Source organism: Anolis carolinensis, chromosome 1, assembly GCF_035594765.1.
Source record: "Anolis carolinensis isolate JA03-04 chromosome 1, rAnoCar3.1.pri, whole genome shotgun sequence".
NCBI classification, from domain to species: domain Eukaryota; kingdom Metazoa; phylum Chordata; class Lepidosauria; order Squamata; family Dactyloidae; genus Anolis; species Anolis carolinensis.
The window spans coordinates 211,190,422-211,217,124 of NC_085841.1; the positions used below are offsets into that span (position 1 = coordinate 211,190,422).

At 38.1% G+C, this 26,703-nt stretch overlaps 1 protein-coding gene across 5 annotated transcripts in view; it reads right to left on the bottom strand.

Annotated features, from left to right (window-relative positions):
• Positions 1-1,930: 1,930 nt before the first annotated feature.
• erich2 (glutamate rich 2) overlaps positions 1,931-26,703 on the bottom strand; it is a 34,709-nt gene continuing 9,936 nt past the window's right edge. Inside the window, exons 3-14 of one of the 5 annotated variants that reach the window (XM_062964638.1) lie at positions 25,242-25,278; positions 24,598-24,680; positions 22,274-22,307; positions 21,973-22,012; positions 19,071-19,107; positions 16,976-17,059; positions 15,970-16,046; positions 15,452-15,544; positions 8,642-8,835; positions 6,887-6,944; positions 4,942-5,013; positions 1,931-4,142 (exon numbers count right to left, since the gene is read on the bottom strand). In XM_062964638.1, the coding sequence (XP_062820708.1) occupies positions 3,994-4,142; positions 4,942-5,013; positions 6,887-6,944; positions 8,642-8,835; positions 15,452-15,544; positions 15,970-16,046; positions 16,976-17,059; positions 19,071-19,107; positions 21,973-22,012; positions 22,274-22,279 (810 nt within the window). In that variant the 5' untranslated portion in view covers positions 22,280-22,307; positions 24,598-24,680; positions 25,242-25,278 and the 3' untranslated portion in view covers positions 1,931-3,993. Of the gene's footprint in view, positions 4,143-4,941; positions 5,014-6,886; positions 6,945-8,641; positions 8,836-15,451; positions 15,545-15,969; positions 16,047-16,975; positions 17,060-19,070; positions 19,108-21,972; positions 22,013-22,273; positions 22,308-24,597; positions 24,681-25,241; positions 26,510-26,703 lie in introns of all 5 variants that reach the window. The other 4 variants (XM_062964621.1, XM_062964646.1, XM_062964616.1 and 1 more) reach the window with 4 other exon arrangements.

The following is a 26,703-nucleotide window of genomic DNA, read 5'->3' on the forward strand; positions in this document are numbered from 1 at the left end:
GGTAGCTTTGAGAAAAACCCCACACAATACCATTCAATTGCATGTTCCCTAGGCTTATCCAAAGCTAGACCAAATAAAAAATAGTGAAATGCTGAGGTTTTAACACCTGAAATGGCAACTTCCTCCAATATTGCAGGGCCAAACAATTAATGATCCGCCAAGTTATACATTTTACTGTGGCTCTCCAGCTGTTTGATTACTCCTTTCATTTTACAGTCCTAGGTTTCTATACCAGAGTTGTTGTATGTCTTTCGGGCTGTGTGGCCATGTTCCAGAAGTATTCTCTCCTGATGTTTCTCCCACATCTATGGCAGGCATCCTCAGAGGTTGTGAGGTATGAATGAACTAAGTAAGGAAAGGAAAGAATATATATATCTGTGGAGTCCAGGGTGTGGCAAGAGTCCTTTGTCACTGGGAAGCCAGCAATAATGTTTCAGTAAATCACCCTAATTAGCATTGGAAAGGTTTTGTCTCTTGCCTGGGGGCATCCTTTGTTCAGTCATTAGCTGCCCTCTGCCCTCAGAGTGTTGGTTCCCATCTACTGTTTTGATTTTAGATTTTTTTTAATACTGGTAGCCAGATTTTGTTCGTTTTCATGGTTTCTTTCTTTCTGTTGAAGTTGCCCACATGCTTGTGGATTTCAGTGGCTTCTCTGTGTAGTCTGACATGATAGTTGTTGGAATTGTCCAGCATTTCTGTACCAGATTTATTATAGATGGGAAACTGGCACATCCAGGTAGGAGTCTGAAAAGCTAGGTAGACATGCCAGTATGAACCATTTCTTTAAAAAGACATGTACCAAAAGGTTTATAGCATCCTAAGCCTTTACTTGATGGTCAAGGAAATCCAGTGCCATGACCCTTAATACAGTAGAGTCTCACTTATTCAACATAAACGGGCTGGCAGAACATTGAATAAGCGAATATGTTGGATAATAAGGAGGCATTAAGGAAAAGCCTATTAAACATCAAATTAGTTTATGATTTTACAAATTAAGCACCAAAACAACATGTTATACGACAAATTTGACAGAAAAAATAGTTCAATATGCAATAATGCTATGTAGTGATTACTGTATTTACGAATTTAGGACCAAAATATCACGATATATTGAAAACATTGACTACAAAAATGCGTTGGATAATCCAGAATGTTGGATAAGCGAGTGTTGGATACGTGAGACTCTACTGTAATAAAAATGTCCTTTTTCTTTCCTGCTCTTGATAATGTAATGTCATGTTCTCAATCTGTGTTAAATCATGGACAACTAGACTGCTTAAGATTTTTTTTTCTTTTCAATATTAAGGTGCATTATTCACTGAACAAAGCAAGGCACTCAGTTTAATGCACTTACTAACTTATTCAGAGTTTATTTGTAACACAGTACTTCTTTTTGATTATCAGGGCACCAGAATGAGATTTGTGATCTATGTCCAAAGCACCTTCTACATCTCATGTCAAATACAACCTCAGCTTTCACCCTCAAATATGGAGGTGGACAGCCTTTGGTGTTCAGCTGGATTTCAAAGCCTTTGCTGGAGAGTAACATATTGCTTTCTCAGCCATACCAAGAAAGAGGGAGAAAAAGAATGTGGGAAGCACACAAGACAGAGGTTTCCATACTTTAAGCCAGTGGTTCTCAACCTGTGAGTCCCCAGGTGTTTTGGCCTACAACTCCCAGAAATCCCAGCCAGTTTACCAGCTGTTAGGATTTCTGGGAGATGAAGGCCAAAACATCTGGGGATCCACAGGTTGAGAACCACTGCTTTAAGCCAAGGTTGGACAGCTGTGTGGGAGTGGTTATGGAAACAGGCTATGTCACAAGGAATATGATGATTGTAAGACATCTAGTATGATATTCCAATGACTTATGGCTACCACACAGAGACATATGCATCCAGAGAACCTCTTTCATTATTATGGACAGATAAAGTGGGAAAAGTAACCTGGGTATCTTTATTCTGAGTATGATCCACTCCAATTTATCCATGAAATGTTCCATGGTCCCAAATTGCATTATAAGAAAAATATTTGAAAACTATAATTGATCCAAGAAGAAGAAAAATATGGATCTGATTCTTACATAGCTATGTTTTATATCCAGATACAGTACTCTTCAGTGGAAGACACCTATATGAGGATGTGAGAGATATGCTCAACATTTCTATCTTCTACATTGGCTTTGGCATGCTACTTTCAGATACTTAAGAGGATGGGAGGAGAAAAGGTTAAATTCTATTGAGCTGCACTCTCAATACAGGGAACAATATACTCAATGTGATTATATAGCGAGGATCATCTACTATAACATTCCTTAAGAATATTTATTATTTATACACAAATAATCTGGACAGTTTAAAAATATCCTTAGTAATAACGAATAAGATTGTGATAATTTCTAAAATGATATTTAAAACATAGCATAGTAGGGAAAATTACTTATATGTAACTATTGTATTTTTATTAATGATTTTGTGCATGTTTGGGGAACATGCATCACAACATCAAAATAATAATAACGAAATACTTTACCAAACTGTTTTCAGACCTAAAAATTGGAAATAGCTAAATTTAATTTGAAATCTCCCACTTCTACAAAGAGCATCCTGATGGTACAGGATGAAATTAAGTATGTTTATACCTTGAACATGAGCACAGTTGTTTGCTAAGCATGCACACATTTGGAATAAGACAGGAAACTTTTGGCACTGACTTGGCAGCTTCTTATCTGTGTGGGGTGCAGCTCCTGTCAATAAGACCATCTTGTGACTTGATGAAGTGCCTATCTTTGTATTTTAGCTGTTACAATTTCTCTTTGAACTTACAATGTCATTTAGAGCTGAGCCTACTATCGAAGGTTTTCCCCTAGCTTTCTAGCTGCCATTGTCACAGCAACACAGAGGCTGAGAGTCTATTTCTTATCAAAGAAAAGGAGAACAGACTCACTCCAAAATGACTGAAATAACTTTAGCAGCAAAGTAGTACAAATAACATTTGGAATAAAGAAAACTAATGTTGTCAAGGTTTACCAGCTCTCTGACAAAACACAAGCCATTACATAGTATTGTACACAAACTATGCACACACGCTAAAAGAAAGAACATTCACATAATGCCTAATAGTATTTCTCTAGATAACATCTGGAAAGAGATGATTTAGTGGTCCCTTGACCAGATCCCTGATAATCTTGGCAGAACCTCCTTCACTGATAAAACTCTAGTGTCAGGTGGGAGGATTCTGAGGTCTTGATTAACTAGGGATAATATTTAATCTTTTTATCATATATGACCAGTTAACTAGGCCAATTAATCATCTAAACTTCACAGTCTTATGAATTACTACTCAACCTCATCCAACTATCCAGCCAATCTGCTGAAATTTTGTTGGAGAAGATAAAAATGGATATTGCACTAACATTTGTGATTTCTGCAACTCCTTGAGTACTGTATACAAATACAGGCACATAAATGTCCACCCCATGCCAGCATGAATATGAATACCAGTGCTTTAAGAGACTGGGACAGGGAAGGAGGCAGGGAAGAGCAGGTGCTTGATCCTTGAGGACAGAAGGATTCAAAAATTACAGCAATGATTTGTGATCAAACCTCTAGCACTATACTTTCAAGATCACTAAATGGCTAGATTCTAGGGACTAGGGTTTTACTATGGTTTTGACTCCCATTCCCAGGAACAATATGAGCTCTGAAGACCAAAATAATTTACCTCAAGGGCAATTTCCATCTTACTCACTGCTGTTTTTCATCTCACAAACTGCTAATCAAATAATGCATTTAGGAGAGGTCATGATCAGTGTGTTTGTACATAAAATATCTATTTGAAACAGTAGAGTCCTGGAAGCAATGTAATTATAACAAAAAGAGATAGGACTTGAGACTATTGTTATTAAACATTAGTTCAAGTGAACCAATTCAGTAAAGCACGTATTTCAAAACAAATGGAATAAAAAACCCAATTTGGGGCATTTAAAAATGTTTAGGTATTTTTATCAGACTCTTCAGAACTTTCTTCACTTTCAGTCCCACTGTTATCTGTATTGCTGTTATCTTCACTGTCATCACTGCTTTCTTCATCGGTTTCTTCACCAGTTTCTTCACCATCTTCTTCAGCAGCTTGTTCACTTTCTAAGACACATATTCAAAAGAAACAAACAGAACAGTGGAAGATGTCCTGGATACACAAACAAACAAAAGCTTTACAATAACATAAATATAACATTAAACACCAGTTATATGATAATGTGTGAGTGTGCTTTATAATAGCGTGAATCAATATAATTTGCATCTAATGGTGTAGTCCTACACACACTTTGAAACTGAATCCAGTGAGACTTACTTTGTAGAAAACATATGTAGGACTGAGCTTCAAGTGTAGTTTACAGTTCTGATACCTTTTAAAGTGCACTGTGTGAAAGAGTAAGGATAGCTCTATATAGATAAGGAGCAAATTTAACATGTGCTGGGTTGTTATGTGTTTTCTGGGCTGTATGGCCATGTTCCAGAAGTATTCTCTCCTGACATTTGGCCCACATCTATGGCAGGCATCCTCAGAGGTTGTGAGGTATAGGTGAGTTATATACCTCACAACCTCTGAGGATGTCTGCCATAGATGTTGGCAAAACGTCAAGAGAGAATACTTCTGGAACATGGCCATACAGCCCAGAAAACAAACAACAACCCTGTGATTCTGGCCATGAAAGCCTTCAGCAACACGTTAACATGTGCTGTAAGCATTATTAAAATCTTTTCCAGAAATGTGATTGTTTGATCCTTCATTAGCTTTAGAACACTGAACATGACTCTTGAGTTCTTGATGTCTGTCTTTAGATGCCATGCAAATACAAGAGGACCTCAAGCTCTTTGCAGTTAAGAGGTTACAAATGTTTGTAGAAATGTTTGCAGTAATTGCAGTTTTCACACTTACCCAACAGCAATTTTTGCTCAATAAGTGGAAGAAACTGCTTGGCCTCAGGGTTTTCTGGTTCATATATTAGAACTGGAATTTGACAAGAAAGGAAAGGGCAATATTAATGTCTATACAATGTAATAGAAAAATGGATAATCTGCAAAAATCCAGTTCTAGTTCACAGAAGTGTACATTTCCGCCCTGTAAGTGATTCCTTGTTTGTATCAGTATCCCAAGCTTAAAAAGCAACAACGAATGAAAGATGTGTAAAATTCATATGGACAAAGTTAAATTTTTATGAGAGGTTTAAAAGGCAAAATGTCCATTACTATTAATTGTATAGCAGAGCTGTCTCAGTATTTCAGTATTTTTTCCAACCCACCTTTTAAAAAAGTCCACAATAATGTTTGGAGATAAATATGTAAACTTACTCCAGCACTATGACAAAAATATTCTTTTTATAGAACAAACACGTTTTTTCCTTTTACAGCAACTCAGTTTCCTTAGGAGTAAAACTAATGTGTTTGAAATCCCTTGCAAGTTGTTTAAAACCTGGAGCAAGTGCGTTTCCCATAACTGTACAGTTCAAGTTTTTGAATATTAGCACTGGGGTACTGTTCACCAGGATTGTGATTATATAATGTGCAATGAGGAATGCATTCTCTTCTCACTCTCCATGCCCAGTTAATGCTACAATGAAAATCTGCCTTCCCCAACTACTGTTGCCCCCGAGAAATAGCTGACTTTGGGGTCAATGGAAGTGCCCCGTTAAGGGCAAACAGCAGCTTGGATGGTGGCAAACTTTTCCAGCAGTATAGTAAAAAGGGGAGAGGTATAAAAAAAAAACCCTTCTCCATGTGCCATAACTGCAATCCAAATCAGAATCCCAGCACTGCTGTTTAAGTTGAAATACAGCTGGCCCTCCATATCCACAAATTCTGCATCCATAGATTCAACCATATTGAAAATACTCAAGGGGCACCATTTTACTACAAAATTGTAAATAATGGGACCCAAGACTTGTGTATCCATGAGAAGATCCTGAAACCAAATCTCAATAGATACTGTAATATAGACACAGCAAATGCACTAACATATTTAAATGTAATTATTGTCTAATTTTATTGCTGCTGTATGCCTTCAGATCATTTTCAACACATGGCAATCCTAAGATGAACCTATTACAGGTTTTTCCTGGAAGGATTTGTTCTGTGGGGGTTGCCTTTGCCTTCTTTTGAGCTTGAGAGAGCACGACTTGCCCAAGGACACCCTGTGAGCTTCCACTGCTGAGCTTGGATTCGAATCCGGATTTCTAGCAGTGATGTCTTGCTCAATTTCACAATGTATTTATTGTCCAATTTAGTATATTGCCACTTACATAGGCAGTGGCTGAAATTAGGAAAATCAATGGAACAGATTTTTACTCTCCCATTTTCCCCACTATTCCTTCACTATGATAATGCTCAAACAATTGTGGAGCACTTGATTCATATTTACAGTATCATCACAGCATTAAGGAAAAGAGGAGAGAAGCTGTTCCTGTTGCTCTACAGAAATGTATTTATACACAAAGCCGTACAAGAATACCCTGAAGACTGTCAATATAGATCACTTTGCTTACTTTAGTATCTACGCTCAGTGAGAGTAATTACGGTGCTGGAACTTTGACAATTAAAATGGTATACAAGCAACATATGTTTTGGAATGCTTCTGTCAAGTTCTTTTCTCTATATGAAGCCATTCAATAAAGAACACAGAAAATTTGCAGTCGCTGAGCAGTGACGCAAATCTGCTGTCATGATAAAAATGATGGGCTCTGTGACACTTTAAAGATTAATACATTAATTACAGTGCAAATTCTAATAAGTAAACTGAAACTAGGTGAATAAATTAATGTCCTAAGTGAAAAGTGACACTTAAGAAAAAATAGAGGAAAAAGACATCACATAAATTATATACTTACTCATCTGACACAGTTTTTTTGCAAGAAGGTATTTCCGTCCCATTATTGCTTTCAGAAACTATAAAGGATATTTTAAAATATACAGATTAGTATACATAACTTCTCTCCTAGTCTACAAAATGAACTATAAGGACTTTAAACCAAAGATCTTCAAGGCATGTACTGAACATCTTGTAGAGAAGTCTGAAAGAACAGGACTCAACGCACTGAAAAAATGAAGTATAACTCTTTGAATTATATTTGAAGTCTTCCTCCTTACCCTCAACATTATTTCGTATAGATTTTCCATTTTCGGTGAAATTTTCACCAGAGAAATTCCCAATGTCTTGTGGACTCATTGTCTAAATGTTAAACTAGGTATGCAGAGTTCAGCTTTAAGTTCAACAATGTCTGCATGGTAACTCTCTCAAATGGGTATACATAATACATCACTGTTTGTTGTATGGATCCTCCAAACTATTATTTCTTTATTAGGAAAAGCAATTCTATCTACTATCTAATAGTTATTTTTAACTGGCTTAATAATTTATTTCAGTCTAGCTTATTTATAGAAACTACTCTGGGTATTAAATCACTTAAAGGCAGAAAAATATTTAAATAAAACAATATTATGCCTAATGTGTTGTCAAAGGCTTTCATGGCCGGGATCACAGGGTTGCTGTATGTCTTTCAGGCTGTGTGGCCATGTTCCAGAAGTATTCTCTCCTGATGTTTCGCCCATATCTATGGCAGGGATCCTCAGAGGTTGTGAGGTATGGATACCTCACAACCTCTGAGGATGCCTGCCATAGATGTGGGCGAAACGTCAGGAGAGAATACTTCTGGAACATGGCCACACAGCCTGAAAGACATACAACAACCCAATATTATGCTTGTGGACTAAGCAGTGTAATTATATGCAAGAACACTCCTAATATTTTGTGATATCTGTTCTCAATACCGTAAAGTCTCACTTATCCAACATAAACAGGCCAGCAGAACGTTGGATAAGTGAAAATGTTGGATAATAAGGAGGGATTAAGGAAAAGCTTATTAAACGTCAAATTAATAATAATAATAATAAAACTTTATTTATACCCTGCCACCATCTCCCCAATGGGGACTTGGGGTGGCTTACATGGGGCCATGCCCAGAACAATACAATATAAACAGCATATAAAAGAACAACACATCACAACACAGTGAACAATACAATAAATAATAATATCCATTACAATGCAAAATCAAGGAAACAATAAAAACAAGGGCGGGCCACATGAACATTAAGTTAAAACTCGGGGTGAGAAAGACATAAGAATAAAACCACAAAAAACCGGGTCATAAGAAAGTGGTGCAGTCTAGAGGATAAATATTAGAATCATATTACATTATGATTTTACAAATTAAGCACCAAAACATCATGTTTTACATCAAATCGTCAAAAAAAGCAGTTCAATACATCGTAACGTTATGTAGTAATTACTGTATTTACGGATTTAGCACCAAAACATCACAATGTATTGAAAACATTGACTATAAAAACATTGGCTACTAACAAATTGACTACAGATAAAGATAGAATTGCATAAAATAAATTTGCAGTAATAACACTGTCGGAAATTAAATCTATTAAAAGTTCAGTCCTTGCTGCCTAAAGAAATAGCTGTGGATCCGGGCAGGAGGCAGACTGTGTTGGATAATTCAGAACATTGGATAAGTGGAGGTTGGATAAGCGAGACTCTATTGTATACGAATGATTTTGAATGGAACTTGTACCTCTGCCATTAATTGCAGTGGTGCAACTCTCTTTTTCACTTTATTGTCACTTTGTCCATTGCTGTCATCATCATCTGAACTATCTGGCGGCTTCTCATCAGCAGTTTGTTTATCCACGTTGTCCTTTTGAATTTCTGCTGTGACCTCATTGTTACTAATCGTTTCCACATTATTAGAATTTTTCATTTCTTCATCTACAGAAAATGAACACATTATATATGAAGAGAGCAAACAGGAAGTGACAGCAAGCAAATGGAGCTGCAGAGAGTACTGTACTAATTCTCTACATTAGTATTAACAAATGTGAATGTAAGCAAACTCACTTTGTGATTGACTGCATTATATATTCTAAAGTGATTTATATTTAGCTGCTTCCTGGGGAAATTATATTTAAACACAGATAAGATGAACAATAAAAAGTATTTCAATAACCCGAAGATTTAGCTCAAATCTAGCTCTTAAATTCACAATTCTACTTAGTGCACCAGCTGTTTTCCAGATAAAGAAAGCCAAAATGATAAAGGGATTGCAGTATTTCTTCTATAAGGAAATTGTCATGTCCTTTGGACAATTTAAGCCCACTACTTCTAAACAGGTTAGTCTTACTTAGAAAAGTATAACTAAGTTAGGATATGATATTCACAAAATCACTTATGACGTGGAAAGAGTAGATAATAATACCCTTTCCCCCTCTCTCTTACTACCAGAATAGAGTCGCCCAAGGGGACTTCTGGTGAGTGGATATGGCAGTGAGACAAACTTGCTGAGGGCTCTTAACAAGCCAGCTCCTACCAAAAGATCAGGTAGAGATTTTGGCTCCCTCCTCTCAGCGGATTGAAGCTGAGAAGACAGCAAAGCCCCGGGGATGTCTGCTGACGGTCCAAGAAGGGTCTTTCCCTCAAAGCGAGGCTCTGAATGGACCCGGTAAAGATGCCCCACTGGGCAAGGCAGATCAAGGTGAAGCGAACCAAGTCAAACCTGGAAAATTGCTGACCCACACATTTTAAGCCAGAAGCGAAAGAGAAAAGACAAAGAAGAGTAAGAACAAGGTCTTCTGATTGGGGAAAGAGGAGTGTTCTCCCAAGATAAAAAGAGAGACACATGATCAGTGGAATGTAACTGGGAAACATATGTAATAAATTGAAAAATAATTTTAAAGTAACTTAATGAGAGACCAGAGGACAAAAAATAGTTGATGAATAGTTGAATAAAATATAAATATACAAACTTTAATCAAAGGAGGTTGTGGAAAGATTGTAGAAGAGACTGAACTTAAGCTCAGATTGTTATGTTTACAGGGAAGATTCCTCTAAACAAAGGAACTCCATAGATGAAACAAAAAAGAAAACTAGAAACGATGAATGAAACACAGACTGACACACATTAAAAAGACAAGACAACATTTCTCAATGTGATAAGGTGGTTAGAAAGACAAGAGAACTACAAACAAATAAAGGAAAAGTAAATGTGAGGTATAAAAAGTATAGAAGGAAAACAAAAGGAAAATAAGGAGAGGAACATCAGTGAGAGAGAGACAGCGAAAATAAAAATATCCAAACAACGTTAGACAAGCGGATGAGTAGAAAAATCAGCAGAAGGGGATATTAGAAGTGAAGAAACAGTGATCCACACAACTAAACGAAATAAACGGAAAGGACTGTGGAGAAAGATGAAGAAAGAAGACATGAGTGGAAGAGATTATCACAGAACGACCAGGAAGAAATTAAACAAAGACACATTTACTATACCTAAATGGAAAGCAGACAAAAAACTAAAGGCTTTAAAAGGATTACCAAGAACAGCCTCCCTAACAGAGGACCTAATTTAAAAGATATTATGAGGGAACTATAGAAAATGCAGGAAAAGACACACATCAAAACAAGCGCAGATGATTGATTTAAAGAAATAAATAAAGGAAGAATTGGGAGCAATGAAACAAGACATCAACGCCATACAACAGGAAGTGAGAGAACTAAAACAAGATAAACAAGAACTTAAGAAATCATATGATAAACTTCAAGCAAAAATAGACAGTTTGGAAGCAAAAACACTAAATTAGAGCAGAAACAAAAGAATATGGAACTAAAAGACATGGAATTTCAATTGAGACATTGAAACATACAAGAGGAAGCGAAAGAAAACATTAGACATAATAGTAGAGACAACAGCAAGAATCCTACAATGCTCAAAAGAGATAAAACAGAGCAAAAAATGACAAGAGTATTCAGAATTTTGAATTCTGGAATTATGGAAAAAGAAATAAAGTTGCAAGCGATGTGGTTGACACTTTACTAGAAATACAACAAGAGATGAGATCCTAAAAATAAATACTTCAAAAGCAGCATACAACAAGGATAAGAAAATTGCAATTTTGAAAGAATACCCTAGTTCATCATTAATAAGAAGGAAATAGATGTTCCTTACGGAAGAATTAAAAAGACACCAGATCAGATTCCAATGGGAAAGAGTGGAGGGTATAATGGTTACTTATAAAGACCAGAAATATCAGCTCATATCAGAAGAAAAGACCAAAGACAAAATTTAAAACAGACGGAAACAAACACATCACCAGAACAGGTAGGGACCAAAAAAAGAGACAACATACAGAGTCCCCCGAAAAAGACATGAATATAGGAACATCAAAAATAAATCTGGGCAAAGGAGCGAACACGACCAATCTGGATGATGTGGAAGAAAAAGAAGAAGAAGACTAATGGAAATAGAGAAATTAACTGTTACTCTAACAATGTAAACGGTTTAAACTCACCAAATGAATGCAACATTTTAAAAATTGAATAAAGTAAGGAAAGTATGACATAATGGCATTAAAGGAAACACACATTATGCAAAAACACATCACACATTTTATATGGCAATGTAGAAGGGGCCTTTGGAAAGTCACACACTCTCAGTTCCAGAAAAATGCCGGGATGGGTTTTCCTGAGGGTTTCCAAAAGGCTCCTATTTTAGTTAAATGTGCTAAACAAGTATGTTAGCTGTACAATTATCCTGAACTACTCCAGTTCAACGTGGATTATTAGGAGGATGTGCTGTTTGCAACTGTTTCTCCAGGTGCCAATGAAAATAAATAAAAATGCTAAAGGTTATTTTCCAGAGTTACATAAATCAAAGAAAGCTCAGTTCCTTTTACATACCAATACAGATATGCTGTATATCCAGAGTAAACAGAAAGAGAATCACTGGTGGGAAGCACAGCAGCCATTTCCAAACTTGTGTAAAGTGATCCACATCATTTATTCAGTCTTGATTTTCTAACTTTTTAATGATTCAATGAATAAACAAATCTACCCATACTTCTCCTTTTCCATCAGATTGCACATTGCTACTGAACTGATGCATACATCTTTATTCATAATCCATTTGAGCAACATTCAACTAGTAATACTTTAAAAGGGTGAGTTGGTAAATGATTAATCAGAATATTTTATACAACAAGTCTCACCATAAGGTGAAATAGATGCCTCATACTCCACCCTCTTTAATTCTCCATCTTCCATCAATTTCTGAGTTTTGTAAATAAATGTTAGGTAAATATGTTATGAGATTTCGGTCACTATACTGGATTATGGTCTTCACTGCGCTTTTTATTTTGCTTGTAAGTGTGTGGTACTACTTTGTAAAACTTTGCTTCTATCTGGTAGCAATGATCATAACTGATCAATGTCCATATTTCTGTGAAAATATTTAGTCACAATTTGGCATTTCACCCCAAATTCCTCTAGATCAATGGTTCTCAACCTGTGGGTCACCAGATGTTTTGGCCTTCAACTCTCAGAAATCCTAACAGCTGGTAAACTGGCTGGGATTTCTGGGAGTTGTAGGCCAAAACACCTGAGGATGCACAGGTTGAGAACCACTGCTCGAGATGAAAGGTGGTTAAGAAATATTTAAAATGAATATACATCTAGCGGTGACTAACTAGAGTCTACCTCAAGTTTATATAAATCTCTTCTTATTACTTCCATATGCTGTGACTTGCAGCCTTTTGCCACCAATTCCCACATGAAATTCACGTACCGGGTTTCTTAGCTTCCATTGCTCAATAATGGCCTGTTAGACTCCTTAGAGTAGCCTTTTCATTTGAAAACTGCTTCAGTCTAGCTGTTTATGACATCATAAAAAGGCAATAAAAAGGTGACAGGCATCTAGAAAGGCCTATGTACACAGCAATGTAACTTTAGAATTCAAGATTTCTTTCAATGCCACTTATGACAACTTGTCAGTAACTGTTATTTACTACTAAAACAGAAATAGTGAAGCAAAGAAAGTGGAAGATGATCGCATGCTTTCTTAGGGTGCATCTACATTATAGAATTAATGCAGTTTGATACCACTTTAAGTGCCATGGCTCAGTGATATGGAATCATTGGAGTTGTAGTTTTATAAAGTTTTTAGGTTTCACTGGCAAAGAGTGCTGGTGTCTCACAAAACTACAAATTCCAGGATTCCATAGCACTGAGCTACGGCAGTTCAAGTGGTATCAAACTGCATTAATTTTTCAATGCAGATGCATCCTTATTCACTTCTGGTGCTTGCACCAAATATGCTCCTTAAAAGAAAAATATTTGGAATTTAAAATGTTAGTCAATCATTTCATTAATTATTTAAGTAATTGATAGTAGATGTGAATGTCAATAAAAATACGATTCTGTGTGCTTGGCTATCTGTATTTGGTGATGTGCCAATGAGTCTGCTTCCTGTTGAAGCATTGTGAGGACTGCTCGATCCTTGCCAGAGAGCTTGGCATGGAAGAGCTGGGCCTTCTCCCCAAGTATTTGTTGGTAGGGCACCCATGTATGCACCATAGTTAGCAATTCTGGAGAGTAGGAGAGCTTTGCCTTCTCGGTCTGAAGGAGTGTTTGACTGTTTGCCCGAGGACTGGGCAGCTTTAACTACAACAGAGTTCAGGTCAGGGTTGTGTTTTAACCATTCAAGACCTTCGTCTCCATGTGGTACCATGCTTCTATGCGTTTGGTAGTGGGTGGTATGGAGGAAGGTGTCTTCCATGAGGCCTGTATGACATTGAGAAGGTAAGGTAGAAAAGGCAGGAGGGTCGCTGGAGGAGCCTCGACCTGAACTCTTTTGAAGACTGGGTCAGTCACTGCCTTCGACGTCTGCCATGCAAACCAGCTGTAAGCATGTTTCTTCAAGTGGTACTCTGTGAATCCACACCTATGGATTCACAAGCTCCAATGGAAAACTTCTTCTAGCTAAATCTTTCAAATTTTGGCGGTAATCCCACCCACTCCTCCTAGGGCATAAAAGGGAGCCCTGGCTGCGCACTCCCCAGTTCCTTCGAGAAAGGGGGATGTTTGCCAGATGGGAGGAACGGGCGGGTTTGTGGGTAGTTCTTGGGTGAACCAAGGGGGAGAGGGGCAAAGTTGGTAGCAAAGTTCAATAGCTGCAGCAATCCAATGAGACAGCTGCTGTGAGGAGATTGGGTTGCCGAGTCTGTCAGCAGCATAAAACACAAAGTCACAGAGAATGTTTGAACGCGGATACTTGGTCTGCTCTAGCCAGGCGTGCAGTCTGCCTACCTCTCTGGAGTGGTAGAAACCAGAGGGAAAAGCTGTTAGCTGGCCTGTGGCTGATCGATCTGCAGTTGTTAGACTGGAACCCTGACGACTGTGTGCGTTGAGTGGGGTGGTGAGTCCTGATTCTCTCCCTCTGATAACTGTTGGACTGGTGACTCAGAAGATGATCTGAGGTTGAGCCGGCTGGATGGGTGAAGATTTCCTCGATGAGGTAGCCGAGGAGAATGGTTGATATCTTCTCGATGAAGCCGAGGATGAAGACTGATGAATCGGCCTCTTTCTGGCTGGGGGCTGCAACCCCTCTTTGGAAGGAGCTGCCAGCGATTTGCCTGGAGTAGGCAGAATTGACAATGGTGCCGCACTGTCTGATTGCGCTCATCGAGATTTTTCATGGGCTTGCTTGAAAGCAATCTGTATCGACGATGTGGATGGCAGTGTTGCTATATGCAACTGAGTTGACATCGCCGAAACAAAGAAGCTAAAGGTCGAGGAAGGACCCATTATTTGGGATTGGGTCGGCATAGTCACTGTGGTCACAGTGCATAGAGGTTTCAAAGAACGGGAAGTCTTTGACCCTTTGGAAGCCACAGATGCTGTAGATATAGCCTTGAACGGAGCAGGAGCAAATGAAGTTGAAGGTACCAAGGATTTCTGGTACAGGAGAGCCTTGAGGCACATTGCTCTGTTTTTCTGAGCGCGCAATCAGGGCTCCTTTTTATGCCCTGGAAGGAGTGGGCGGGGTTACTGCTAAAATTTGAAAGATTTAGCTAGAAGAAGTTTTCCATTCGAGCCTGTACAGGCGCAGATACTTCATAGGTATGCATTCACAGAGACCACAAAGATATATACAGTAGAGTCTCACTTATCCAACATAAACGGGCCAGCAGAACGTTGGATAAGCGAATATGTTGGATAATAAGGAGAGATTAAGGAGAAGCCTATTAAACATCAAATTAGGTTATGATTTTACAAATTAAGCACCAAAACATCATGTTAGACAACAAATTTGGCAGAAAAAGTAGTTCAATATGCAGTAATGCTATGTAGTAATTACTTTATTTATGAATTTCGCATCAAAATATCATGATATATTGAAAACATTAACTACAAAAATGCATTGGATAATCCAGAACGCTGGATAAGCGAATGTTGGATAAGTGAGACTCTACTGTATATATTCAAAAATCAAGCAAATTTTCTGCTGAAGTTGCGCTTAGCATAACATATACAAATAGGAAATTAAATCTGAACCAACCATTTCCTTCTGATTCTGTCTTAGCCTCAATTATTTTAGTTTCATGATTCAATCCCTCCAAATCAGGCTTCAAATGTTGATCATTATGAATTTCTGAAGAAGAAAAAAGAGAGAAACATGGAAGAGAAACAAATGAGCCAATCAATACAACCACATTCTCAAATGTGTTATGCTTTCTGAATAGATAAATTCATGCTATTCCATTTATCAGGAGGAAGTGTCTTTGTGGCTCCTTAGCACAGGGAACTATAACCTGTTTGTGGAGGCCGGAGGCTGTCCGTGTGAGCAGACCCTAACTGCCACACTAACACCTACGCATATACAGATTTTCACTTTTATAATGTGTATAGATATACACATGGCTAGAAAATGTACCTGTTCCGACATAGATACAAATTTAGCTTAATAACAAATCTACAGGACCTATCTTGTTTGTAACTTGGGGACTGCCTGTATATGCCAGATGGATAGCTTGAGCTCTGTTTGATTTAACAATTACATGGAAACATAAATCTTACCTGTTTCTTCTTCTATGCATTCTTGTAGTCCCACATTCATATTCATATTTTTTGAAATTCTTGTTAAAGCATTTTCTCTGAGAGAAGACAAAAATTATATAAAATTATATGTTTTACGAAATGCAAACTGAAACTAAAGAGATATTATGCTTTGATGTTCTGAATATAATTATGTTTCTACATTATGTCATTTTGTACAAAGTAAAGGTGGCATCAAGTTAAAATATTGATCTGAAAGGTAAGCTAGACAAGCCATTAAATGCATATTTGCATGTAACACACTCTTTTTTAAAATGTAAAAAGCATTTTAGGTTGATCTATTATTATTAACACAGAAAAAGTGCAGATTAGAACGGTTATATTTTCCAAATTGTTTTCTACATCTCGAACTGAGATTTCTATACACATTATATGGAGGCAGAATAAAGCATGCCTTTTGTGGCAAGTTATACCTTGGTATCATTTTAAGAAGCTTTCTTCATACTGAACTCCATTATCTTTGTAAATATTTCTATGTGTGTATATAAGCCTTCCAGTTGATCTCAAGTCAGTTCTCCTCCTTATTTTATAACAAACCCATGAAGTAGTTTAGGCTGAGCATGATTTGCCCAAGGTCACCCATTTCGTTTCATGACTGAATGCAGATCTGATCCTGGATCTTCCAAATCTCTCAGCTCTAAGCAATAACTACTATACCATGCTTGCTCCCCAAGAACTACAGGGAACATTCAATAAAGTAGTGTAGTCAGTCTTTCAATAAGATTATGATGTTCTGCTAAACATGACAGCTGATGTAGGAATCATTCATCATGCTACCCTTTTGGCAACATCCCACTGATGAGCATAATATAAAGACCAGTCCAACAGTTTCAAAAGCAAGCCTTAAGATCAGGTTAGAGCTACAGTGTTGTATGAAGAAATTACAATTCACTACTGAAAAAGTCCAATGTCAGCAATTTGTTCCAATAACAGAATTAATTAAGAACTCTACTGAAGTGAGACTTACTTGTCTAATGATTTGGCTGCACATAACAAGATTTGCTTTGATGGAGTGTAAGATCTGCTTGAAGATTCATTTCCACATCCCATGCTGTTTGGTTTAAAAAAAGGAGGAGAAAAACAACCATAAAAATGCTTTGACATCAATGGCAGAATAATAATGCCACTGAAATGCAGAAACTCTTACTGACTTTTTGGACCTTTTATTCAATTATTCTTTTCTTAAATTCTCCACTGAGGTATCAATATCAATGGGTGCTTTTGGTTTAGCAGCAAATCGGAGTAAGCAATATGTGCATAAAATAAATGCTTCAAATTGTGGTACAATCAATATATTTTTAAAAACTTAATAACTTTCAACAGAAAAGATTTTATAGCAAATGTTTTACTATTGAGGAATTTCAACTGATCCAACACTGAATCTCAAAATGAAAAAATGTAATTTACCTAACAAACAATATTGGTTTCTCTACCTGGATGCTCAAACTCAGAAACACTAGATTGAGATACATCTACCCTCTCTACAGGAGTAAGGCAGAAATGCTGATATTTCATTGATATTAATAAACCCAATGGTGAAGATGAAGGACACTTTCCAGAAGGAAAACTATGACGAGGGAGAAAGGAAGGAGAAGTGGAGATAAAACTGATTCCTCTCCTTGTCCCTTCCCAGTGCTCACCATTGCTCTTGCTGACATTAGAGCAAGAACTGGGGATAAAGTAGGTGGCATATTACAGCCAAGAACGGTCGTGGGACTGGGGGGGGGGGGGGGAGGGAGCCATCCCGTGTCCCCTGGGCCACCTGACATCAGGGAGAGAATAACAATGTAATCATATGTATGTGAACTATTTGACAATTCAATGGGGAAAATCTGTCACAGAATTGATCACATCACAAAGTTGGAAGGGGTAAAAAACCCACTGTCCATCTTTTCTAGTTAAAGACAAGGGGCACTAAGTCAGCCCAATAAAGTCAGATAAGAATGCATTATTAACAGTAGCAGTTGCAAGACAGATATTCACATAGGTTAGCTCCTGATAGCTTGTTTAAGTTGAGATACACACTGCAGAGGAAGACAAGCTGGTTCAAGTCAGATGCAAAACCTAGCAGAAGCAAGATTTATTGAAATATCGTAAAATAAAGTAAAATTCTAAGAGCATTGCTCTAATATGCCATAGTAAAGACTGTAAGGCAGGCCTGCACAACGTGTGGCCCCCCAGGTGTTTTGGACTTCAGATAGCAGAATTTTTGACCATTGAACAAAGCTGGCAAGGGTTTCTGGGAGTTGGATGCCCAAACTACTAGAGAGCCACTGGCTGTGCAGGCCTACTATAAGGCAACAGGCCAGGAAGACTGATGTACTGTAGATAAACACGTCCTGAAACACAATTACAGCCACTCAAATGACAGATTAAGTAAAGTTCTACTTTTCTCTGGGTAGTTTACATCTGTAGGACTAAGAAGCATAATCTTATGAACTGACAGTGGAGGCAGAAATCACTCAGTTGCCTCTTTACTACTACAAAACCTTCATAATCTATGACATACTTCTGGAGTATTTGTACAGATACCACTCACATTTCCCACATAATTCACAAAACAAGGAGACTAGAAAGCAGAGAGCTGACAACTACTGTCCAAGTATTTATTAGATGTTTGATTTCACATTTATGACTAAAAGGTGCATATAAAACTTTGTGGCTCTTAAAACATTGAAAGAGGGGGGGAGGATGAAGATGAACTCCTTCCCCTCTTGGTATAAGAGGAGGAGAACTGCTGTTATGGTACAATTCATAACGAGTTCATAACTAGGACATGATTACACAAAAAGCAAAGGTAGCCATGTTATCCAAACGAAAAAATTCCAGAAAATGTGCATGTTAAAATTCATGACAACTGCACAATACAAGTATTTACAATTCTTCAGATACCACTCAAGCTGTAATACTATTTGTACTTACTTAGGAGTGGGCCTTAATAAATCCTGTGAGACTTATTTCTAAGCAAATATATATAGGATTTTACCATCTATAACCAATAATTGTACTAAGTATTTTTAAAAGTATGTAATGAGCTAGCTGCATAATAAATGACATCTTACCATTGCTTTGTTTGAACTGGCTCAATAATTACTTCTTCTAAAAAAGGAAAGATTGTGTCCACTTACAAAATATTCAGTTTATTAAATATAATTTTTTTGTTTAAAAAAGAATGAAAAAATGTAATTCTCAATATTCACTAAGAAATTGCTGTACGTATTGGTTTAGTAAGCATTTCTAATATAACATAACATAACTCTTTAGGAAATTGGAGTGTCTTGGCCATTGCTTGAAGAGTTTATTCTAGATCAGGGCTATGAATGCTCTAAGGTTGTAATAACAACAACAACAACAACTACTACTACTACTACTATTACTATATTCTTGTATCCCGCCCCATCTTCCCGAGGGGATTCAGGGCGGCTTACATGGGGACAAAGCCCAGCAATATACAATAAAGTACAACATAAAATACATTCCAATTACAACAAATTAATACATCACAACTATAAAATCACAACATCACACAATAAAAGCCAAGCCAATAGCCAAGGGCAACACAATGGTGATTCAATCTTGGGGAAGAGGAATAAAATTATAGTTGTGCAATATACAGGGTGTTTGAAAAAGAACTCCCTAGTTTTAAGTTAAAACACATTAGGAGTACTAATAACATGGGCCAGTGATAAAGTGCAGAGGCTAAGACATGGGTGGGGGTAGGGACTCAGTCAATTGTTCATCTTAATCTAAGGTAGCTTGAAAAAAACCTCATTTTCAAATCTTTTCGGAATGAGGCCAGGGTGGGAGCTAATCTGATTTCTCTTGGAAGGGAGTTCTAGGGCTGGGGGCCCACAGCCAAGAAGGCCCACTCCCTCGTCCCCACCAGTCGTGTTTGAGGTGGTGGTGGGGGCAAGAAAAGGGACTCCCCAGTAGATTGTAAGGTTTGTGCAGTTTCGTAATAGGAGATGTGATCACAAAGATAGACTGGACATGAGCCGTTTAGGACTTTATAGATAATAACAAACACTTAATAACGGGATCGGAAATTTATCATTGGCCAGTGAAGCTGTTTCAATAGGGGAGATAGTCCTCTCCCTATAATTTGCTCCCGTTAACAGCCTGGCTGCAGCCTGTCGTACTAGTTGGAGTTTCCAAGCCATCTTTAAAGGCAGCCCCACATACAGTGCGTTGCCGTAATCCAATCTGGAGGTAACTCAGGCATGGACCACTGTGGCCAAGTCAGGCTTCTCGAGGTATGGTCACAGCTGGCGCATGAGCTTTAACTGTGCAAAGACTCTCCCAGCCACCACCGACACCTGAGCTTCAACTATCAACGTTGAGTCCAGAAGAACCCCCAAACTGCAGACCTGTGACTTCTGGGGGAATATAACCCCATCCAGCACAGGTTGCCATCCAATACCCCAATCGGCCATGCGACTGACCAGGAGTGGACAGTGGACAGGCACTGGTCCAGGACACAAGGAGCTTCCTTGGAGTTTGGTGGAAAGGAGTAGTAAAGCTGGGTGTCATCTGTGTAGAGATGGCACACAACTCCAAACCTCTGGATGACCTTGCCCAGCAGTTTCATGTAGATGTTAAAAAGCATGGGAGATAGAACAGAATCTTGCAGGACCTCACAGGTCAATGGCCATGGGTCCGAGCATGTTCTATGAGGAGTGTCTTAAAGACCTGGGTATGTTTAGCCTGCAGAAGAGAAGTTTTTTTTAAGAATTAAAAAAGTTTTTGTCTACTAGGGGGCAAGGGGTGCAATGAATTTTCTGTTGTTTAAAAAAGCCTTCTCTGAGTCCATCCTCCGGGAAATAATGCCCAATGGCTGCTCACTGGAGGGAAGGATATTAGAGGCAAAGCTGAAGCATTTTGGCCACATCATGAGGGGACAGGAAAGCTTGGAAAAGATCATGATGCTGGGGAAAATGGAAGGAAAAAGGAAGAGAGGCTGACCAAGGGCGAGGTGGATGGACCTCCATCCTTGAAGTGTCCTTGAAGTGACTGGCTTGACCTTGAAGGAACTGGGGGAGGTGACGGCCAACAGGGAGCTCTGGCGTGGACTGGCCCATGAGGTCACGAAGAGTCGGAGACGACTAAACGACTGAGCAGCAGAGTCTAATGTGGCCCAGAAATGTCCTAAAAGATTGTGAGAATGCTCATATCTGTTTGGGAGCAATTTTTTTTCTTTTTTTAGTTTTGCAAGAATATGTGTGGAAAGGTCGATGGCCTCCTGTTGGCTACTCTAACCCATAAGTGATTAGTTAATAGTCTGTCTTGGGTGGGGTAACAGGATGAAGAAGCCAGTCTAGCATCTACAGGAGATTGGGGGTGAGGGAGGGGAGGGGTCAGGAATTTCTTCTAGTCTCTGTTTTCAGTCGTAATTCCAAAACATTTCATATTTCCACAGCTTCCTGAACTTCTCTGGAGTGGCTTCTTATACTTGGGTAGGTGTGTCTTTGCTCTGAGGCAGTGAAATCTCAGGCCAACTCTGTCTCAATCCCTTTCCTCTGAATTAACTGTTAGAGGTAAAGGTTTTCCCCTGACATTATGTCCAGTCATGTCCGACTCTGGGGGTTGGTGCTCATCTCCATTTCTAAGCCAAGAAGCCAGTGTTGTCTGTAAACACCTCCAAGGTCATGTGGCCAGCATGACTGCATAGAGCGCCGTTACCATCTTGCCGGAACAGTACCTGTTGATCTACTCACTTTTGCATGTTTTCTAACTGCTAGGTTGGCAGAAGCTGGGGCTAACAGTGGGCGCTCACTCTGCTCCCTGGATTGAAACCTGCAACCTTTCGGTCCACAAGTTCAACAGTTCAGCGCTTTTATACGCTGCGCCACCGGGAGCTCCTCGAATTAACTGTTAACAATCACTTATTGGGCTGAATTTGTCCAATGAGCAGGAGAGTTTGCTAAAGACTGACACTATCCAATGTTGAATTTATAAACTATTTACCTTTTGGACCAAATACACGCAATCTTCTAATCCTTTGTTCCTACAATATGGACACAACAACCAACCATAAGACCAGTCATCCAATTCTGTTATCAAATTATTCATCACGATTCCTCTTACAAATCAGAATTCCTACATGCTGTAGTAGAGCACCATAATATAATGCATAATGTGGCCTTGGGTCACTCAAAAGGTATAATCAGCTGATTAAAACTAAAATGTTTCTCAAATAAAAATATTAAAAGTAAAATACATTCTTTCAAGGATAAATATATAGAACAATTCCAGATTAATATTTTACCTTCATTTGATCAGTCTTCCCTAAGCCATTATACCTAACACAGAATTTAAAAAAGTTGCATAAGTATAAACAAAAGTTTAGTAAAGTGGAAATAATAATTCAAAAATAAATTTGCACTTGAAAGGACTTGTACTGCTTTGATAAGTCTGTCCTGGCATAGTAAACCAAAGGCCTGTCTGCTTCAAGGAATGGCTTCCCACAGTGGCCAACCAGATGCCTCAAGAGGAAACTCACAAACAGGACATGAGGGCAACAGCCAGCAATTGATACTCAGCAAGATGCTGTTTCCCAATGGCTTTTTCTATGTATACTGAATTTAGCTGTTGAAGCATGGCAGGGACTGCTCTAACACTAATGAGATACAGTGTTCCCTTGCTACTTCGCAGTTCACTTTTCGCTCCCTCACTGTTTCGCGGGGTTTTTTGTTGTTGTCCAAGGCACTCTCAGAATGCCGTGGACCTTAATGCTATCCAATCAAAAGTAGTATCTATCTATCAAACTAACCAATTAAACAACTAGGCCACGATGGTGCCTGCCTTTCACGCAAGCGCTCTCGCCCTGCCCCTCTTCCGGGAAGGCTTCACTGGCCTGGGAGTTGCAGGTTTACAGCTTTCTCTGCCAAATTGCTGCCCACCTCACCAAATTACAGTGCAAAACAGGCTTGCGAAGGGGAGAAAGGCCATCTAACTATTAAATATAAGGTATAAATATTAAAATAAATATAGTGTCCCTATTTTGCAGATTTTCACTTATTGCAGGTGGTCCTGGAATGTAAACCCCCACAATAAGTGAGGGAACACTGTACTGGGGAGCAGCAATGGCAGACCCTTTCCCTGAGAGCTCAGCCATTTTCAAGCTAGGAAAATATCTGCAAGGGAAAATATGAACTGTGTGTGCCACATATCTTATACACTCTAACAAGACTTAGGATCACCATCTTTTCCTTTAACTCTCACAACAAAAGTCTTGACTCTAAGGAAAGGGATCCTACACAGGAGACAACTGCCTATGACCTCTATTGACCTTTTACAAATTCAGAATATCAGCTAAAATTATTTCTAGTTTTGTTGCTTACACACAAATCAACAAACATTCTACCTATCACGAACCCATGAAATGTGAACTAGGTTTGCAAGATGACTACTACTACCACTACTACTCATTATTACCTCATTTTATTCAAGAATTGGAACACAGTGGCTAATAACTGAAAAAGTGATACAATTAAAAATATTAAAAGCTAAATATTAAAATAGAATGAAACTAATTCAATTTTTAAAACAATTCAATTAAAATACAATTATTAATTTTAAAAGCTGTTAAAAATCCAGCACCCCCTAGCCCATTTATGTTTTGAAAGTCTGTTTGAATAAAAAGTTGTTAAGATTGATATCAGAAAGGCAACAAAGACAGAACCATTCTGGCCTACCTGGGAAGAGAATTCCAGAGTCCAGGGATAGCAACTGAGCACATGAATGTGTGAAAAAAATTATGGCTAATGTGGTTAACCTCTTTTTCATATACAGGCAGTCCCGAAGTTACGAACAAGATTGATTCTGTAGGTTTGTTCTTAGGCTGAGATTGTTTGTAAGTCGGAACAGGCACATTTTAATAATGTAACTCCATATATATACAGTAGAGTCTCACTTATCCAACATTCGCTTATCCAACGTTCTGGATTATCCAACGCATTTTTGTAGTCAATGTTTTCAATACATTGTAATATTTTGGTGCTAAATTCGTAAATACAGTAATTACAACATAACATTACTGCGTATAGAACTACTTTTTCTGTCAAATTTGTTGTATAACATGATGTTTTGGTGCTTAATTTGTAAAATCATAACCTAATTTGATGTTTAATAGGCTTCTCCTTAATCTCTCCTTATTATCCAACATATTCGCTTATCCAATGTTCTGCCGGCCCGTTTATGTTGGATAAGTGAGACTCTACTGTATATATATATGCACACATGCATGCATGCTTTGGATAGCATAGGGTGTTTGTTTTGCTGTCTGTGCCCCTGTTCAGATTTCATCTCACATTTGTCCCTGTGATAATTGGATTTTGAAAATAAGGCTTGTTGTGGAAACAAGAACTGGTGAGAAAGCTTTAGTGGAGACACCTTTCCCCATGATTTCAGGAGTGAATTTCCCTTTCTAGGGGTAGATTTCTCTCACTTCCTAATGTTTCACTACCATTTGTAACTATAAGTAGTTTGTAAGTTGGATGCTTGTAACTCGGGGACTGTCTTTATCTAAGAAAAAGTGTGTTTAGTATGTGACAATGAACAGAGAGCAGTAATGGAGAAAGAATGACGCACCTTCTGTTGCTTTAGAGCAGGGTTCCTCAAACTTTTTATGCAGAGGGCCGGTTCATGGTCCCCCAGACTGTTGGGGGCACAGACTATAGTTTGAAAAAAAAATGAATGAATTCCTATGCACAGTGCACATATCTTATTTGTAGTGCAAAAAAATTGAAAGAGGATTTCAATATTTAAAATGAAGAACAATTTCAACCAACATAAACTTACCAGTATTTCAGTGGGAAGTGTAGGCCTGTTTTTGGCTGATGAGATAGTCAAGTTAATTAGGATTGCTGTTGCTGTGTGTCTTCAAGTTGTTTCAGACTTAGGGTGACCCTAAGTCTAAAGTTTAGGGTGGGGGCTGTGTAAATGACCTTGGAGCGCCACATCCGGCCCATGGGCATTCGTTTTGAGACCTCTGCTTTAGAGTATCTCCTCTAAAAGTTGCTCTTCTATTGTAAAAGCCATTTCTGGTGTTTACTGGGTATGTATGTGTATACTGTACATTTCAGCCTTTATGTAGCAATAAGGCCTCTATGTAAGTACATCCCAAATAATCAGACTTACTTCTAAGTAGAAGTGATTAAGGAAAATGCAAAAATATTGTGTGATATCAAAGCTCTTAAACTAACTGATGGTAGGAATGCATTTCCCTTTCTTACCTTGATAAAGACAACCGTGTTTCTAGGACAAATCCATCTTTTAAAAAGAAAAAAGAATCTCATGCCCTTGGACTTAACCTGTATTTTTTCAATGTATACAAAGATTATCAAAATAAAACATAACTTCAAACGGATAGCATTTCAATATATATTTAGTACTAAATAAATGAACATTCTTATTAGCTATCTAAAGAATCATTTGACCAAAAGCCAGTTGAGCAAAGAAAACAAGCTTATTATTAAAACAGCACATCCCTTTTGATACTGAATTTGGATATAATGATCAGTTGAGCTGTAAAGTTTGGCTACCTGATAATAACGTAGAGGTTTTGTATGCTGGAGAATACTTCAGGGGTATATATTTTAAAAGTGTTGGTAAATTTCAAGAAAATCTACAAATAACCTAACAACGGTCCATGTTCAAGGGATTTAAGGACATCTGCAACATTGGGGACTGAGAAAGATATATGATTTTTAAATGAAGAGGGCTGTGGTGCAGGCGGGAGCGCAAGCCAGATGCAACTAGCTGCAATGAATCATTCTGACCAGGAGGTCATGAGTTCGAGGTCCGCTCAGAGCCTATGTTTGTCTTGTCTTTGTTCTATGTTAAAAGGCATTGAATGTTTGCCTATATGTGTAATGTGATCCGCCCTGAGTCCACTTCGGGGTGAGAAGGGCAGAATATAAATGCTGTAAATAAATAAATAATAAATAAATAAATAAATAACAATAATAATACTTTATTTCTAGACCGCCCTCTCTCCTCAGAGGGACTCAGGGCAGTTCACATACATATACAAGGCAAACATTCAATGCCATAATTACTAACAATATATAAAAGATGGGAATTAAACATTACAAACTTATTACAAAACAGAATTAAGATAATATATTAAAAGATACAATACTTAAATAACACATAATAATGGAATGAATTGGCCTGGCAGAATTCTTTAGCAGTTTACAGATTACCGGAAACGGTATTAAGATCAGAGGAATGTGTGCCCACAAAGTTTTTTTTCTTGTTCACTGTACTATTTCTTTCCTGATATCCAGATTTGTGAGCCCTGAACCTAAACCATATAGTACTATAAAGGACTGTGAAATAAGCTTCAGAAAGTTGGACACAAGCAGAAGTATCACTTTTAACTCCTGAAAGTTCTCCTGTCTACACAAACCCCAATAAGGATTCTTGCTTCAGGCTGGTTGGAGCCTTGCGGATATATTGCAACATTTTGTTGTCAGCCTCAATTGTTCATTTTGTGGATCTGTCAGGTAATAAAAGATTAGTGGCATCTCAGAGATTCCCCAGCTATTCAGAAACAAACTAACAGGCTAACATATATGTATAAAAGTGCACATCAGCCTGATGAGTAGTAAAGATAGGCATTGCTAGCAGTCTGGATTGAGAGAAAGATTGGATACTTTGGAAATAGGAAGAAAGGCTGGAGGATATATGCCA